An 18,092-nucleotide genomic window follows, 5' to 3' on the forward strand; every position below is an offset into this window, starting at 1 on the left:
CCCTTGCCTAAACAGGAAGCCAGTGTAGGGAGGCTAGCACTGGAGTAATATGATCACATTTTTTGGTTCTAGTCAGGATTCTAGCAGCCGTATGTAGCACTAACTGAAGTTTGTTTAGTGCTTTATCCGGGTAGCCGGAAAGTAGAGCATTGCAGTAGTCCAGCCTAGAAGTAACAAAAGCATGGATTAATTTTTCTGCGTCATTTTTGGACAGAAAGTTTCTGATTTTTGCAATGTTACGTAGATGGAAAAAAGCTGTCCTTGAAACAGTCTTAGCTGTCCTTGAAAGAGTCTTATTTATCAAGTTGATTGTATAGTATGTTTTATTTACAAACCTTACTACAGTGGGTCACACCAAATTTAGCAACAGCTGCACAGCATTCATTAGTTATGTGCCAATTTCAAGTAGAGTTCGCTTTAAAGTTGGATGCAGAGGTCAGGTTTTATAACTTAGCTTTCTTCAGTCTTGCATATGTTTTTTGACCTTATTGATATAGTGTATCCAGTGTTAATGTAAAAATAAAACCATACACAACAACACAGAATCACACCAGCAACCTTAATAAAGAATTCTGTTTGAATTCCCTCTTCAGCCTAGCCATAAATCTATGGGCTGTAATGTATTTGGTTAGGGGCACCACAGTTATTCTATCTCCTTCTCTCTCTCGCTCACTGCAGCAGCAGTTTCTATCATATCCCCCTACCCGAGAGAGAGACCCCATTTACTTTTGGGAATAGAAACTAAAAAAAGATTGAATCCTGTAATCTATAATTCATTGAGGTCAGGGACCTCTAGAGAGACGGCCCCCTCTATCTGGAAGGTTGATTTGCTTTGTTTTCATCTTACTCTTCACCTGTTGTGGTTGTGTTGTGGTTGTGTTGTGGTTGGGCTGTGGTGCTGCTAACACATGACACCCTAGAAGCTATCATTTTTTGTTTGAATCTACTTGATTCTAATTTCCATAAATATGCATCAATGCAGTATCAGCAATGCCCGTCAGGTACTAGACCAGCCAGCCAATCCTACTGCTTTACAAACTGACTTATGATCAGATTTTCCCCCGATAATATCTTTAACTTTCATTTAGTCCAATTACAGCCCAACATAATGATGACTGAATTGTTAGTGCCTGATGAATAGTACCAGTGAATTGAATGTTGAGATTAGAAGAATCTTTGCTCTTGTCTCAACTCTTTTCTTCACCAGAGTGGAGGGAAGTGAGAGAATATGACATGCTGTCACTTTGTGTGTTTATAATCAGTGCTTGACTTGGCCTGAAATAGGTGCCGGTGCTCATTTTGGGTGCGGTACTGTTTACATTTGGGTGCAGGAGTGCCACAATACTTTAGAGCTAATATTCTATAAGAGGAACAGGAACTCAAACAGTAGAACATTTGAGGTGCTGGTACTCAGCTCCAGTAAACTCCTGCCCAAGTCAAGCACTGTTTATAATTACATCTTATCAGTTTGAAATAGGTCAGGCTTTCAAAGATTCTCTCTCTGTCTCTTCATAACTCGTTGTTCTCACGTTTATTTTGAGTTTGAGTCTCCCTTATCCATTAAGAGAGTGCTGTAGTAGCTTGTCTTGAAGTATCAACGTGGATGGGACAATAGGGTAGGTTGGGAGTGTGAAGCAGAGAGATGTTTGGGCGGCAGCAGGGTCTGGGGTGTGGAGGATGAAGATGTATGTGGTGGAGCAGCAGCAGGGTCTGGGGTGTGCAGGAGGAGGAGGAGGATATATATGGTGGAGCAGCAGCACTATGTGGGCCGGCCCATCCCTGGCTAATAGAGGGAATGTGCTCTTTCGTTAAGCCTGGGAGCCTCCTGCTCTACAGTAAACCTCTCTGGGGGTTTTCTGTGTGGCTCAAGGCGCCAGTCAGCGAGACAGACTCCACAGCCTCCCTCTCTCTCTCCACCCATTTTGTCTTCAGTGATACTCCAGGAGCGTGTTTGCCGTGCTGCAGACTCGTAGTTAGTTGTCTGAAATGTGGGCAGTTATATCCCAGAAGTGATCCCTGTCTGGAATATAAGCGCCATGTGAATTGAAACAGACTTTCGGGGGAGTTTGGCTATTGACTTTCTTTCTTTTCTTTTCTTACCGCACTGTAGTGGAGAACTCCTTTCATGCAATAATATAATATTTCTCGTTACTCCCTTTTGAAGAGGCAGGTTGTCAGTTCAGTGGTTTTACTGAATGCAGTTCTTCTGCATCATTAAACTAAATCACTGAGCGGGGACAGTATGACTCCTCAGTAACCCTTCCTCTGTAGCAGGGAGTACAGTAGGCACAGGGAACCCGAGATACAGCCGTGCTGCATCATGTCTTCATCAAAGACGATAGAAAAAAGCCTTCGTTGAAAACTATTTATTGTACAGCCTTCTCCACCGTCCAAACAAAAGCCTTATCATCATTTCAGAATGCCAGGCCTTCTCCAATCACCCTTCCTGATTAAAATTGCCTGGAAAATGGCGGTGAGCAGCAATTATAATTAGGCACTAGATGGGACTCATTTGGTGGTATTTGGGGGCATTGTATGTCGTTACCTTCCTGCTGACCTGATGGTGTGGAGAGAGGTGTCCACTGGGAGAGAAGTACACCTAGGGCTGTGGTGGTCTCGAAATTTCGTCAGCCGGTTATTGTCAAACAAATAACTGTCATTCTCACGGTAATTGACCGTTAATTAACATAAACACATTTAGCATCTCCTGGCTTCCACACATAGCCTACAAGCCACTTTAAAAAGTCTAATAAATCCATGACATATAGTCTACACCTTCACAATAAATCCATTTATTTTAGTCACGTCTAAAGAAGCATGATATGAAGAAAATGTAGTCTATTTCAGAAGAAAAGAATAGCGTACTCTGAGTTGTCCTGATGTAGCTATGCCAAATGGCTGTGGGCTACACTAGTTCATTTAGCAGACAAGATTTCCTTATAATTCCGTGGCATTATTTTATATTATTTTATAGTATGAAGAATACAATTGAACAAAGCTGAATAAAATATAAACATTTTCTCCAATCGATTTGAGGGAGTGCGCACATGCGGCTATTCTGTGTTGAGCAGTTAACACAAAAATAGGTACACATATGCTTAATTTAGAGTTATTAATATAACTTTAGCTGTTCGACAAACGTTGTGCTATATGTTTAGAATTGTAATACATTGTAAGGCTGCATGATGAGACTCTAATGATGATTTGAAAAGAGTCGCTTGAAAGGTATGAGCTCTGCTTTGTTTTTTGCGCAGGCTGTACACACTTCGTCAGTCTCTCATTCACAATTTGACAAGCACTTGATAATGCCTTGAATTTCACGGCGGCATCCCCGTTGTGGCCGCAATGCACCCTAAAAAATCCATGCCTTTTGCGGCCTGAGTGCTGCGTTGTGCCCTTCTCCCTGAGTGTGCTGCGCAGTCAGAAGTGTGTCTCACTCACACACGGCTCTAAGTCATGTGATTGAGTCTTTCTCACAGGCTACAAGTTATGACAGACAGATCAGGGACGCGTCCTTATCCAATTTCGAGGTGCATATTGAAGATATTGGATGAAATGTCCACATTTACTTTTCGTCAGCCAACAAGATGAGTAGGCCTAAAGAACACTAAAAGCACTAGCCTATGTCAATCTACTATCCCCCATAGTACAAAAGTCGACCTATTCTTTGCGAGTGTCACGTCCTGACCAGCAGAGGGAGTAATTGTATTAGTTTTGGTCAGGACGTGGCAGAGGTTTTGTGTTGTGTGTAGGTTGGGTGCTGGACTCTCAATTGGAGGCAGGTGTTTCTAGTTGCCTCTGATTGGGAGTCCTATAAACAGGTGTGTGTTTTTCTTTGTGGTTGTGGGTAGTTGTTTTGCATTGCTTTTAGTATAGCCTGCAAGACTGTTGTACTGTTGTGTTTCTTTGTTTTTTTCGTGTTCACTAATAAATAACAATGATGAGCACGCAACCCGCTGCGCCTTGGTCCATTCCTGACGACAGATGTGACAGAACTACCCACCATACCAGGACCAAGCAGCGGAGGAATTCTGGCGAGGACTGGGGAATACGGCGGGTAAGGGAGCCCGAGAGGCAGCCCCAAGATTTTTTTGGGGGGGGGGCACAAGGGCTGTTTGGCGGGGCGAGATTGGAGACCCAGGCCAGCTCCCCGTACCCTTTTTGGACAGAAAGAGACTGGACAGGTCCCATGCTTTGGGGTAGGTGCTGTGGTGAGGCCTGGTATTTTCAGGCCGGTATGTGCAGTACCAGCGCCCCGCATGTGCCAGGGGAGAGTGGGCATCGATCCTGAAGGGGTGATGCCAACCCTGCGCTCGAGACCGCCAGTGCGCCTCTACGGTCCAGCGTTTCCCGCTACACGCACTAGCCTTGAGGTGCGTGTCTCCAGGCTGGCACGTCCTGTACCAGCCCCACGTATCAGGCATCTAGTGCGTCAGCCCAGCCTCGCCAGTCTGGGGCCGCCCGAGTGGCCCGCCTGTCCTCCGGCCCAGCCCGAGTGGCCCGCCTGTCCTCCGGCCCAGCCCGAGTGGCCCGCCTGTCCTCCGGCCCAGCCCGAGTGGCCCGCCTGTCCTCCGGCTCAGCCCGAGTGGCCCGCCTGTCCTCCGGCCCAGCCCGAGTGGCCCGCCTGTCCTCGGGCCCAGCCAGAGTGGTCCGTCTGCCCGGCGCAGCCATCAGCGCCACCTAAGTGGGCGACGCTGAAGGTGGAGCGAGGTCCACGTCCCGCACCTGAGCCGCCGCCTATATAGGTGGGTTGGGGAGGGGGGTGTAGCACAGTGCCGTCGTTGACGGCAGCCACCCTCCCTTCCCTCCCTTTAGTTTAGGTGCATATTTTTGTTGTTTGTGGGTTTTTGTCTTTTCTTTTAGGCGCAGTCGGGGTCTGCACCTTTAGGGGGGGGGGGGGGGGGGTACTGTCACGTCCTGACCAGCAGAGGGAGTAATTGTATTAGTTTTGGTCAGGACGTGGCAGAGGTTTTGTGTTGTGTAGGTTGGGTGCTGGACTCTCAATTGGAGGCAGGTGTTTCTAGTTGCCTCTGATTGGGAGTCCTATAAACAGGTGTGTGTTTATTCTTTGTGGTTGTGGGTAGTTGTTTTTGCATTGCTTTTAGTATAGCCTGCAAGACTGTTGTACTGTCGTGTTTCTTTGTTTTTTTCGTGTTCACTAATAAATAACAATGATGAGCACGCAACCCGCTGCGCCTTGGTCCATTCCTGACGACAGATGTGACAGCGAGAAATACATTTTCCAGTCTGGGACAGTTGTGGGATGCGATAGATCCCAAATTAATACAACTACTAGCATCAAAAAAACTTGTTTTATGCAATGTGGCTGACGCAACAGATCAGAACCTTTAGCTTAAAATGTTGATAAATTATTAGGCCATTTCTTCACATTATAAGCACAGCAATGCGCACATGGTAGTAGGCTATAAGCTCGAATGTTCCATTAGTGGAAAACACCATTATCAAAAGTGACCGCATGTAATGCTTTTATTATAAAGGTGCATTTTTATGGTGAAAATTATTATTCCCGAACTTGAAACTCACACACTGTTTATATATGCCAGTTAGGCTCTACACCCCTTGTAAAGCGGATTAATGTGCTTAATTTTAGGAAGTTATTTGGCCAAAACCTATTAAAATATATAGGCCTATGGGCTAGGCTACATGAGGTGTGCGACTATGATTCTAACAAGTCGCAAAAAAAGGTATTGTTTCTTATGCTGGACATCATTCACAAGTGATAATATATCAAATCAAATCAAATCAAAGTTTATTTGTCAGTGCGCTGAATACAACAGGTACCTTACAGTGAAATGCTTACTTACAGGCTCTAACCAATAGTGCAAAAAAAAGGTATTAGGTGAACAATAGATAGGTAAAGAAATAAAACAACAGTAAAAAGACAGGCTATATACAGTAGCGAGGCTACATACAGACACCAGGTTAGTCAGGCTGATTGAGGTAGTATGTACATGTAGATATGGTTAAAGTGACTATGCATATATGATGAACAGAGAAAAGCAGTAGCGTAAAAGAGGGGTTGAGTGGGACACAATGCAGATAGCCCGGTTAGCCAATGTGCGGGAGCACTGGTTGGTCGGCCCAATTGAGGTAGTATGTACATGAATGTATAGTTAAAGTGACTATGCATATATGATAAACAGAGAGTAGCTGCAGCGTAAAAATAGGGGTTGGGGGGCACACAATGCAAACAATCTGGGTAGCCATTTGATTACCTGTTCAGGAGTCTAATAAGTGATAGGCTGATATTGTCACCCATCAGACTATTCTTGATTTAATCTTGTCTTTACATTTACTAAATAATATATGTGTGACATTTGTTATGATTTAAAATGGGCCATTATCCTGCACCTGTATTGAAACAGGGGCAGCGGGAAAAAATACATGTCATCTATGCACTTAAATAGCGAAAGGAGGACACTTTCCCTATGGTTAATTTTCATGCCAGCCAGGTAGGTTATACTCCTGTTGTAAATATAAGCAATGTGGTTAATATTAAGAAAGTTGAGAAATAAATATAGTAGGCATAGCCTATAAAAAGCTCATGGGATCCTCTTCTTTTTATTAGCGGCCATCACTCTGTTTTCCCCCACAATTGCATAGCCTATGTAAATGTTGCGCAACATGAGCTCATGGGCTGCCATGAAGTGTTTGATTAGATTTTCGAATACATTTGCATTGATGTCAGAGTGATTAGAGAGACACTAGAGTGCATAGTACCAGGCATTTAGCAAATTTGGTAGTCTACTAATGACCAGCAACAGCATCAGCGCTTGGAGAAGCTTAATAACCGTGACTAAACGGTCATTTGTAATTTGACTGCCTTCATGACTCGTGACTGCCGGTTTGGCGGTAATACGGTCATCTCAACAGCACAAGGTACACCCTGCTCGAGATCACTCTGCACCTGCTAAACTATTGCTAGCGCTATCTTGGATCCTTGGAACGTCTCTACCCTAAACTCTAACTCTAACATTAACCCCTACCCTTACCCTAACCATAACTCTTACCTAACCCTAACATTAACCCTTACCTTAACCATTTTAAATGTCAACTTTAATGGGGTGACGTCAGAGGTGGGACATCCCAAGGATCCTGTTTAGACATTTCTGCTAAACTATTACTGCCAACTTCACACAGAGATAACTGCAGAACTCCCATTTCCTGTCTCTCTTCTGTTTTTAGTACTACTTTTACTACTACTGCTTTCACTGTTTTTACTGTGGCTTGACTGACAGGTGGATATTGATGTATTTAAGTCATGCTTGAGCAGTTCTGTACTGATTGTGTGTATTCATCAGAATCCAGTTACCTATGGCAGGCTTCCACCTGTCACCAGAGGGTGGCAGAGACCGTCCTAGAGACATTAAGGACACTTAGGTCTGTCCAATTTAGTCATTTTGATTTCCCTGTTAAAAGAGGTGTGTTTTCTGTTGTCCTTTGCAGAAGCTTGAATTGTTTACTGTGTGCGCGTGCGCTTGTTTCCTGAGGGAGTTTTCAATACTTTTTTCAAGTGTACTGTGTAGCTACCGTTTCTAAGTAAAGTATTATGTTCATCCTTAAACTTCTTATGTATACGTGGGACGGTAGCGTCCCAACTGGCCAACATCCAGTGAAATGGCAGAGTGCCAAATTCAAATTAAATTACTATAAATATTCAACTTTCATGAAATCACAAGTGCAATACATCAAAATAAAGCTTAACTTGTTGTTAATCCAGCCAAGGTGTCAGATTTCAAAAAGGCTTTACGGCGAAAGCAAACCATGCGATTATCTGAGGACAGCGTCCAGCACACAAATGCATAACAAATCATTTTCAACCAGGGAGTTGCGACATAAAAGTCAGAAATAGCGATATAATGTATGCCTTACCTTTGAAGATCTTCTTCTGTTGGCACTCCAAAAGGCCCCAGTTACATTACAAATGGTCCTTTTGTTCGATAAAGTCCTTGTTTATATCCATAAAAACTCAGTTTAGCTGGCGCGCTTCAGTCAACAATCCAAACGTTACCAATAAACGTATCCAAACAAGTCAATCAACATTTCTAATCAAACATTAGGTACCCTAATAGGCAAATAAACAATACAATTTAAGATGGAGAATCGTTATTGTCTTTACCGGAGATAAACAAAAAGAACGTGCTCTCTCGGTCATGCGCTTGGAAACACTACAGCCAAAATGGGAGCCACTTAGAAAAACTACAACTTCTCCCTCATTTTTCCAAAAACCAGCCTGAAACTCTTTCTAAAGACTGTTGACATCTAGTGGAACCCCTAGGAACTGCAATCGGAGACGATTTCGCCCCCTATTATAAAAGTGCCAGGCATTGAAATCAGTGGTATGCTGAATGTTTTAATTTTTTGATGGTTTGTCCTTGGGATTTCGCCTGCCATTTCAGTTCTGTTATACTCACAGACATTATTTCAACAGTCTTAGAAACTTTAGAGTGTTTTCTATCCAAATCAAAAATTATATGCATATCCTAGCTTCTGGGCCTGAGTAGCAGGCAGTTTACTTTGGGCACGCTTTTCATCCGGACGTCAAAATACCGCCCCCTATCCCAAAGAAGTTAACCACTGATTCCTCGTCTGGTCTCTTCTCTGCACCTGGGTCCAACCTTACCATGTCACAGCAAGCTTCTGCCCAAACATGGACCCAGCAGAGATCACCCAGATCAAGAATGTAATTTGATAATTTGGTAATTTGTACATGTAGGTAGGGTTGAACCACAGTCCAACCTCAATCCAGGAGGAGCCAATGTCCAAGTCTCATCGCCCAGTGCTACAGGCGTCCCCGTAGTTCCTCCAGGGAACCTGCACCGGGAACCCAAGATCCCAACCCCTGAGCGGTATGATGGCCACCCGGGAGGATGCAAGGGGTTTCTCACTCAGGGTTCTCTGGTGTTTGAACTACAGTCCACCTCATTCCACACCGATCGAGCCATGATTGCGCTACATCACCTCTCTATTCTCACACAAGGCCCTGTTGTGGGCAACGGCGGTGTGAGAACAGCAGCCACTATCCTGCAGCTCCATATTAGCCTTCATTGTCGAGCTGTCATGAGTCTTTGACCAACCAGTCAGCGGACGAGAAGCAGCCAGCCGACTGTTCAACATCCTCCAAGGGGCCAGACCTGTGGCTGACTTCGCCATTGAGTTCCGCAGCCTCGCCGCTAAGAATGGGTGGAATACGAAGGCCTTGGTCACTGCTTTCCACCAGGGTTTGTCTAACTCCATCAATGATGAACTGGCCCCTTGGGAACTGGGAGAGGACCTTGAGTCCCTGATAACGCTGGAAATCAGGATCGACAACCTCCTCTGAGAACGCGTGAGACAGCGCCTTTTTGACACCACCCCAGTATCCCGGTTTCCTGAGCACCCCAAGCCCCCCGAACACAGCATTGAGGAGCCCATGCAGCTGGGACGTACACGTCTGAGCCGACAGATGCATGACAGGCGCATGCGCGAAGGCTGCTGCCTCTACTGCGGAGGTCTCGGCCATCTCCGTGCTACATGCCCAGAGCTGACGGGAAACGCCAAGGCTTGCCAGAACAAGGGGAGACCCTGACAGGCTGTGCAGTTACCTCCCAGCTACCCTGTCACCGTCAGTCACTACCCCGCAACCTTCCACTGGGACAACCGTCAGCACCAGATTCAAGCCTTCGTGGACTCCGGGCCGCAGACAATTTCATTGACCAGAGAATTACAAATCCTCTGCGTCAAGTGTCCCATCCCTCTGCAGATTCAAGCCCTTGATGGATGGCCCATTGTCTCTGGCCAGGTGGAATATCAGACCAAACCCATTCTACTGCAGGTTGGGGTGAACCACTCAGACTCTTAGTTTTTGTTTTGATCACTGCTCCCGAGAACCCCCTTATCCTAGGGTACCCCTGGCTAGCGCTACATAACTCACTATTCTCCTGTTCTATGGGACACCTACTAGACTGGGGTAAGGACTGCCAGACTAACTGTCTAAGACCCCCACCAAGAGCCTCGCCGTGTCCTCCTGCATCCATTGAAGACCAAGACTTCTCCACTCTCCCTGCCGAATACTTCGACCTCCGGGAGGCCTTCAGTAAGAGGCAAGCCACCCCCCCATTGTCCATACGACTGTGCCATAGAACTCCTACCAGGCTCTACACCTCCCCGGGGCCGTTTGTACTCCCGCCCATCCCCAGCCGACTCTGGTCCCACCTGTCCGTGTACTTTATCACAGCCACCATTCTTTATCACACCACCATTCCAAGGGCTTACCACTATCCTGGTGGTATCCTGGTGGTCGTTGATCGGTTCTCCAAGGCAGCCCATTTCATTACCTTACCCAAGTTGCCCTCAGCGAAGGAGACTGCTAATCTCATGATTACCCATGTCTTTCAACTACACAGACTTCCCCAGGACATTGTCTTGGATTGTGGGCCCCATTTCGTCGCACGGTATTGGAAAGCCTTCAGCTCCCTGTTGGGGGCCACGGTGAGTCTCTCCTCGGGATTCCACCCACAGCAGAATTGGCAAACGGAGCAGGCCAACCAGGAGTTGAAGATGTTCCTCCGCTGTTTCGTCTCCACCCAGGCCAGCAACTGGAGCAAGTTCCTCGTCTGGGCGGAGTATGCTCGCAACACACTGCCGAACTCGTCCACTGGACTACCTTAGTTCGAGTGTTAGTTTGGGTTCTTTATCCTTAACCACTGATTCCTCATCTGGTCTCTTCTCTGCACCTGGGTCCAACCTTACCATGTCACAACCTCTCCAGTCTCATGGTATGGATGTGGAGATATTGTCAAGAGAGCCTCTGGTGTACCTAAAGGGTTTTTCTAGGCCTGGGTTGTACATCATTGAAATACCTCTCTGGTGAATTGATGGTCTTCCTACTTTAATCCACACCTTTACAGTATGTAATTTTCCCATATTGACAGTCAACGGTTGAACCTTTTCTTATTGAAGACTTCATTTGGAAAATACACTTTGCATTCAATCTATATGACTCTCTCCTAGAGAGACAATCTTGGAATACCAATATCTACATTGCTTAAAATATTTATATAATTTCTGGCCGATTAATCAGCTAATAGCCTTTCAGTTTATTTGTAGAACCATCTTAAATAATTGAATCCGCTAACCATGGAACATGAAGGTGGACCTTAACAGGTTTTTATCTTCGCTGAAGGGGTGAGAAATGACATTGTAAGAAATGTCCTTTCTGGTAGAATTGCTGCAGAGCAGTATCATCCCCTTCTACTGTAGATTAGAAGGGGATGATACAAGCTTCTGTAAGGTTCCTCTCAGCATTCTGAACTCACTGAGGCTCAAGAAACTCACACAGCCATGGAATGTGCACAGAGGACAAAGAAAAGCAGAGACTTCATTTCACAGTGTATGGATTCCCCTGACTTACCTTACACACACACACACACACACACACACAATGGAAGAGATACAGCTCAATCATTGGCTCCTTTGAGAGGAGGGTCCTCGTCTCCTCCATTAATTTTCTCCAGCAGTAGATCTAATCCCAGTCTTGTAAAGTCTCTGCAACATAGCAGCCGCTGAATGGCTGTATCCATGACTGAAAAACTGCCTCATGTTCTGACTGCTTTCAAGCCTCACTAATGCGAATGAGATTCAATCTTTTCTTTCATTTTCTCTGACGCTCTGTCTAACTGGGTCAGGAGCAGGACCAAAGGAGTTCTACTGATGCAGGCAGCACATTGCCTTTACCTGTCTGTCACTGTTCAGACTCCATCATGCAGGGGATGAGTTTAAAAATCCCAAACCTTTCTTCAGCCACTCTAATGTGCTAGTGACAGTGTAACACTGTGAACTGTCTCTTATAATACAGTTGAGGTAATACAAGTCAAACTTGTGTAACAAGTCAAACTTCATGTTTGTCTAACTTCCTATATCCCATACCTCTGTCAATTCCAGGGTATGATAGTGATGTATTACAATGACTAAGTACATACACAACAGATGTCAGGTTGTCATGAAATATTATTTGATATTTGTGAACTATGTGAACTGTGGTTTTTATGGAATTGACAGTGTAACATTATCCTTATAGACAGGAAATGGGCATTATAGTAGGCTCAAGTGGAATTATTGATTTTGCTTAGAATTTTCAGTCTTTCGCAGGGCCTATTCTACAGTAAAGCATTCCTCGGTGTCACTGTCTCTGTTGTCCAGCTGGAATGCAATCCTGCCAACAAAGGTGTGATCTGTTTGAAAACAAGTATGCCAAGATAACTCATGTTTTTATCTATATTAAAATATAAACATTCAAAGCTACACATTCTAAAGTGGTTGTTGGCTGACTTGAACCAATTTATAGTATCCTAGCAACAGCAGTCAATATGTTTCTTAGCAACACCATTTGGATATGCATAAATTATATTTAATTCAAAACGGCTGTCACGCCCTCTCCATAGAGAGGTTTTTGTTCTCTATTTTGGTTAGGCCAGGGTGTGCATTCTATGTCTTTTTTTCTATGTTTTGTATTTCTTTGTTTTGGCCGGGTATGGTTCTCAATCAGGGACAGCTGTATATCGTTGTCTCTGATTGGGAGCCATACTTAGGCAGCCTGTTTTCCTTTGGGTTTTGTGGGTAGTTACTTTCTGTTTAGTTCATGTTCCTGACAGAACTGTTTAGCTGTCGTTCATTTTCTTGTTTTGTTGAAAGTGTTCTATTAAAAGTTAATGATGAGCACTCACCACGCTGCGCCTTGGTCTACTCCCTGCAACAGCCGTTACAGAACCACCCACCACAAGAAGACCAAGCAGCGTGGTATGGAGAAACAGGGGGTTATGGACTCCAGGACTTGGGAGATGATTTTGGACGGAAAGGGACCCTGGACAACGCCTGGGGAGTATCGCCGCCCGCAGTGGGAGATCAAGGCAGTGAAGGCAGAACGGCGATACTGAGAGGAACAGGCAAGTCAGCTACAGGAGCCTGAGAGGCAGCCCCCCCAAAGAATTGGGGGGGGGGGCACACGGGGAGTTGGGGTAAGTCAGGTTGGAGACCTGAGCCAACTCCCCGTGCTTATTATGGGGAGCGACGGATCAAGCAGGCCCCCTGTTATGCTGAGTTACGCACTGTGTCACCAGTGCGCAGCTATAGCCCGGTGTGGTCGATACAGGCTCCTCAGCGTTGCCATGCTAGAGTTGGCACTCAGCCAGGGAGAAGTCTGCCGGCGCAGCACATCTGGCCACCAGTGCGTCTCCTTGGTCCAGCCTACCCTGCACCTGCTCTACGCACGGCAGCCATCATTCCCCAGCACAGCCCAGTTCGCCCTGTGCCAGCGCTCCGCCCGTGCCGGGCTATAGTGACCATCCAGCCAGGACGGTGTGTGCCAGCCCTGAGCTCCAGATCTCCGGTACGCCTCCATAGCCCAGTACGTCCTGTTCCTGCTCCTCGCACTAGCCCTGAGGTGCGTGTTACCAGTCTGGCACCTCCAAAGCCAGTCCCACGCATCAGGCCTCCAGTGCGCCTGCCCAATCCAGTACGTTCTGTTCCTGCTCCTCGCACTAGCCCTGAGGTGCGTGTTACCAGTCTGGCACCTCCAAAGCCAGTCCCACGCATCAGGCCTCCTAACTGCCTTGTTCAGGGGCAGAATGACAGATCTTTACCATGTCAGCTCAGGGATTCTATCTAGCAACCTTCCAGTTACTGGCCCAATGCTCTAACCACTAGGCTGCCTGCTGCCCCAAGGTGAATGAAGTGATTGTTAGCCTTAGTAGGCTAGCTGGCATGCAAAAGATAAGAGTGTTGCCAGCCAGCATGGCAACCTGACCGATTGAATGAATGGCCAGCCGGCTTGGCAAGCAACCATAGATGTCGGGACTAGGCCTATATTTTTGTTAAGGGATGAAATAGTTGCCTATGAAAACATTTATCAAAAGAAAGTTTTTTATTTAATTGGTAACCCCTTGTAGAAAAGCAATAGTCTGTAGACGGCTCCGCCTCGTACCTATGACCGCAGCACACCCGTGCTAAAAAAGTAGTTTAGCACGCCCTCTTGTGTATAATTGCTTTAGCAGGGCCTTTGAAAAAAGCATTTGAGGAAGCCAAGGCTCACACATTATCAATAAGGAATCATCAGGCACCGTTATCTTAGAAGTCATAAAACTATGAGCTTCCAGGAGGTTACTGTATGTCTAGATTTTGCATAATCTTATAGGAGCCTACTCTGAAAGGGATACAAGTGGCAGATATCACTCAACTCAATTCAGGTATATCTCTGTCTCACACTGCATTCAACCCTCATTATGTCTCATTTTCTGACTGACTGTCGGACTGACTGACTGCTGAAAGCCTTTATCACACAATGCCTCTCTCTTGAGACCCTTCCTGTGTGTGTCTGTCCCTGGAGGTAGACCCTGTTAATGAAGAGATCATAGTCCTCTTTATCATCAGGCCCTTCAGCTCACACACACAGAGCAGCAATTAGACCTCTATCGCTCGTCTTCTGTAATCAGCCCACAGCAGCCAGGCTTAATGTTATCTATTAATGCTTTCTCTCTCCCTATGTAATGACCAGCGGAGGCTGCTGAGGGGAGGACGGCTCATAATAATGGCTGAAACGGAGTAAATGGAATGGCGTTAAACACATGGAAACCATGTGTCTGATGTTTTTGATAAGAATCCACTTATTCCACTCCAGCCATTACCACGAGCCCATCCTCCCCAATTAAGGTGCTACCAACCTCCTGTGGTAATGACCTACAGTGATATGATCTGTGGCTGAAAGGGCTTTGCGTCAGGTGCTACCTACTGCTCAGGTGTCACGCCCTGACCCTAGAGAGCCTTTTATTCTCTATGTTGGTTAGGTCGTGGTGTGACAAGGGTGGGTAATCTAGGTTGTCCTATTTCTATGTTGGCCTGGTATGGTTCCCAATCAGAGGCAGCTGTTTATCGTTGTCTCTGATTGGGGATCATATTTAGGCAGCCATTTCCCCACTGTGTTTTGTGGGTTCTTGTTTATGTGTAGTTGCCTGTGAGCACTCCATAACGTCACGTTTCGTTTGTTCTTTATTGTTTTATTTGTGCTGAAGTTTCACTTTATAATAAAGATGTGGAACGCTACGTACACTGCGCCTTGGTCCCGTTCTTACGACAGCCGTGACATCAGGACACTAATATTTGATATTTAACAAGCCCATTAGTTAACGAAACACCTTTTCTGATTTTCCCACCTCTGAATTGTCACTCATATTACAGGTACATCTGAGACAAGATACACCTTATTCAGCCGCCATTTAATATGGATGGCTCTGAAATGAATTACAGATTTTGGGAAATGAGCTCTCTTCACATGCATTTCGAGGTTGTGGCTATTTCTCTGGGCCAGCCATTTGATAATCAGTTTTCCAAATTCATGTAATTTTCCTCAACCCCTCATCTGGAGCTGGGAATCCTGTAACTTGTCAATGATGCAGGGCTTTGAACCCACAACCTTTTAACGGGCTGCACTCTGCGCACACACCCTATCCTGGCGACCTCAGCGTAATAAAATATGGACCTGTGAGCCAACACTGTAGTATTCACCCTGCCTGTGTTACTATCACACTACTAATAGACCTCTCTGTCGGTCTCCCCTGGAGACCGACAGAGAGGTCTCCAGGGGAGACCGACTTTTCAAACTCATTTTCATTATCTCCAGCACAATGACCAGTGTCTACATAACTGTGCATGCAATATATTTTCAATCCATTGCATAAACCATTATCTCTTGTTGTTACTGTCTCTAAATTACACCCTGTACTTGTAAACAACATTGTATCACTGTTTTGATGTTTTTTAATGAAAATACTGCCATGCTTGATTGCTGTATTGTCTACTATATTAATTCTCTCAGTATTACTTTGGTGCAGACTGCAGTATAGTCCTTTACATAATCCATCATCTCCTCTCTGCAGAGACAGGGTCAGAGCCAGAGCCAGAGACAGAGCCAGAGCAAGTGTCAGAGCCAGTGTCAAGAGACTCTTACACCTCCTCCTTCCTGCTGTCACACTATAACCTGAACTCTACAACCTCGAGAAAAAAAATATGATGCTGATGAAACATGGCCACGGCACCAACCCCAGATTCCATTCCATTCTGTCTGCATCTTTACTATACCAGTTCAGCAATGTCCATAGTGTGCAATTTGAGAACAAAGTTATAACTCTTCTAAAGTATCAGACAGCCTCTTCATAGATTCTCTAAAGTCACACAGTAGGCTATATTTCATATTATCACGCAATGATGAGACTTAGATTAATGTTCATTCTTTGGTATGCAATCACCAGAAATGCCAATACAAAGTCTTAGATTCAGCACATTATCTCATTTGTTCTTATCAGACCAGTATGCAAACTGTTTCTGAACCTACAGCCGACATTGGCTGAGATAATGGAATTCGATATTCACTTTCTATTTTCTTGGCCTGTTTACATTTTTCTGTGATAATTAATTATAAGGCTGATGTAAGAAAGTGTTCCCTGTGGCTCAGTTGGTAGAGCATGGTGTTTGCAACACCAGGATTGTGGGTTTGATTCCCACGGGGGGCCAGTACGGAGAGAAAAAAATAAAAAATGTATGAAATGTATTCATTCACTACTGTAAGTCTGCTAAATGACTAAAATGTAAATGTAATTATCTCAGAAATCTTATTGTGTGTCTGTTTACAAGAGCTGACAATTAAGTTTATCCAAAAGAACATAAAGCATGTTTGACAGCACAAACCATTTCCCCACAATGGCAAAGCAGGAAGAATATTGTCTATTTCAACCAGTGAAATTAAACTGACTATAGATGAGTACGGCCAAGGCTGCATACGAGCTGACTACTGCCTATATTTCATTTTTTCTCTTAAGCTTAGAGAAAGTGCCTGTCTTCAACCTTGGGGGGAAAAATGTTGTTCTAAAAGCACTGCAGGAAGGAAGCTTTCACAGGCAGTGAAAGACATGCAGAGAGGGACTTATCTGATGTGTTCAGATGGGCAGAAGGGTGCTAAGGCTTCTCTCATCCTCTATCTCCTCCGCCCCTACGCCTCACTCTATCTCTCCTCTCGCCAGGTGTACGAACGAGGAACCAACGTGGAGCAATTTGTTACTCGCTTCCTGTTAAAGGAATCAGCCAATCAGATCCATTCTCTGCTCAACTCGGTGGAGAGTGCTGTGGGCGCTATTGACGAGCAACACTGTAGTCAGTCAGGGTGAGTTGTGGAGTGAGGAGGACACCATTGCTGTGTCATGTCATTATATGTGTGAAATTTAGCCTGGAAGTCCCCCAAATGAAAATCACTCAGGTTCCTAGTAATGTGCCTTCTCTGGCTACTGTGATCCACCCTCATCCTCTCTCTCATCTCTCATCCCTCTCTGGGACAGCCGGTAGCCTAGTGGTTAGAGCATTGGGCCAGTAATCTAAAGGTTGCTGGATTGAATCCCCGAGCTGACAAGGTAAACATTTGTCGTTCTGCCCCTGAGCAAGGCAGTTAACCCACTGTTCCCCAGGTGCCGAAGACATGGATGTTGATTATGGCAGCCCCCCACACCTCTCTGATACAGAGGGGTTGGGTTAAATGTGGAAGATGCATTCAGTTGTACAACTGACGAGGTATCTCCCTTTGTCTGTCTGTCTTTCACTCCCTTTGTATAGGCACCCTACTAAGGTCAGTCAACAGGTTCCAGAGAAATGTTATGAGAACCCAGTGCCTGACTACCCTCCTAACAACAGAGTCAGTGCTGCCAAGGATGCTTCCCCAAGGAACATCAACACTGCTACAGGTGAGGCCTCTACGCCTGTGTCACACACAGCATACTGTACACTGGCATAGGCCTACAGTATGTAGTCTCTCACTGAAGAAGGTTTGTATGGATTGGAGTCAATTATCCAGCCCCTTCTACAATCCGCTGATTCATTTAAGTGATGTACTTTACATTCTGTCTCCCTCTCTCTCCCCTAAGAACACCAAACACCCTCTCTCTCCCCTTAAAACACATCCCGTTTAAGCAGAATGTAGACGTGTGTCACCTGAACCAAATGCAATGTAATAAAAAATCATCTGAATGAAGTCTGACATACCTTAGTGATTAGCT

General features: G+C 45.4%; 1 protein-coding gene across 2 annotated transcripts in view; it reads left to right on the plus strand.

Annotated features, from left to right (window-relative positions):
- LOC115196791 (N-terminal EF-hand calcium-binding protein 2-like) overlaps positions 1–18,092 on the plus strand; it is a 131,579-nt gene that overhangs the window by 74,388 nt on the left and 39,099 nt on the right. For both annotated transcript variants that reach the window (XM_029757701.1, XM_029757702.1), the window contains exons 6-7: positions 17,070–17,209; positions 17,653–17,780. In XM_029757701.1, coding sequence (XP_029613561.1) covers positions 17,070–17,209; positions 17,653–17,780 — 268 coding nt within the window. The remainder of the gene's footprint in view (positions 1–17,069; positions 17,210–17,652; positions 17,781–18,092) is intronic.

This window comes from Salmo trutta, chromosome 7, assembly GCF_901001165.1.
Source record: "Salmo trutta chromosome 7, fSalTru1.1, whole genome shotgun sequence".
Lineage (NCBI taxonomy): Eukaryota > Metazoa > Chordata > Actinopteri > Salmoniformes > Salmonidae > Salmo > Salmo trutta.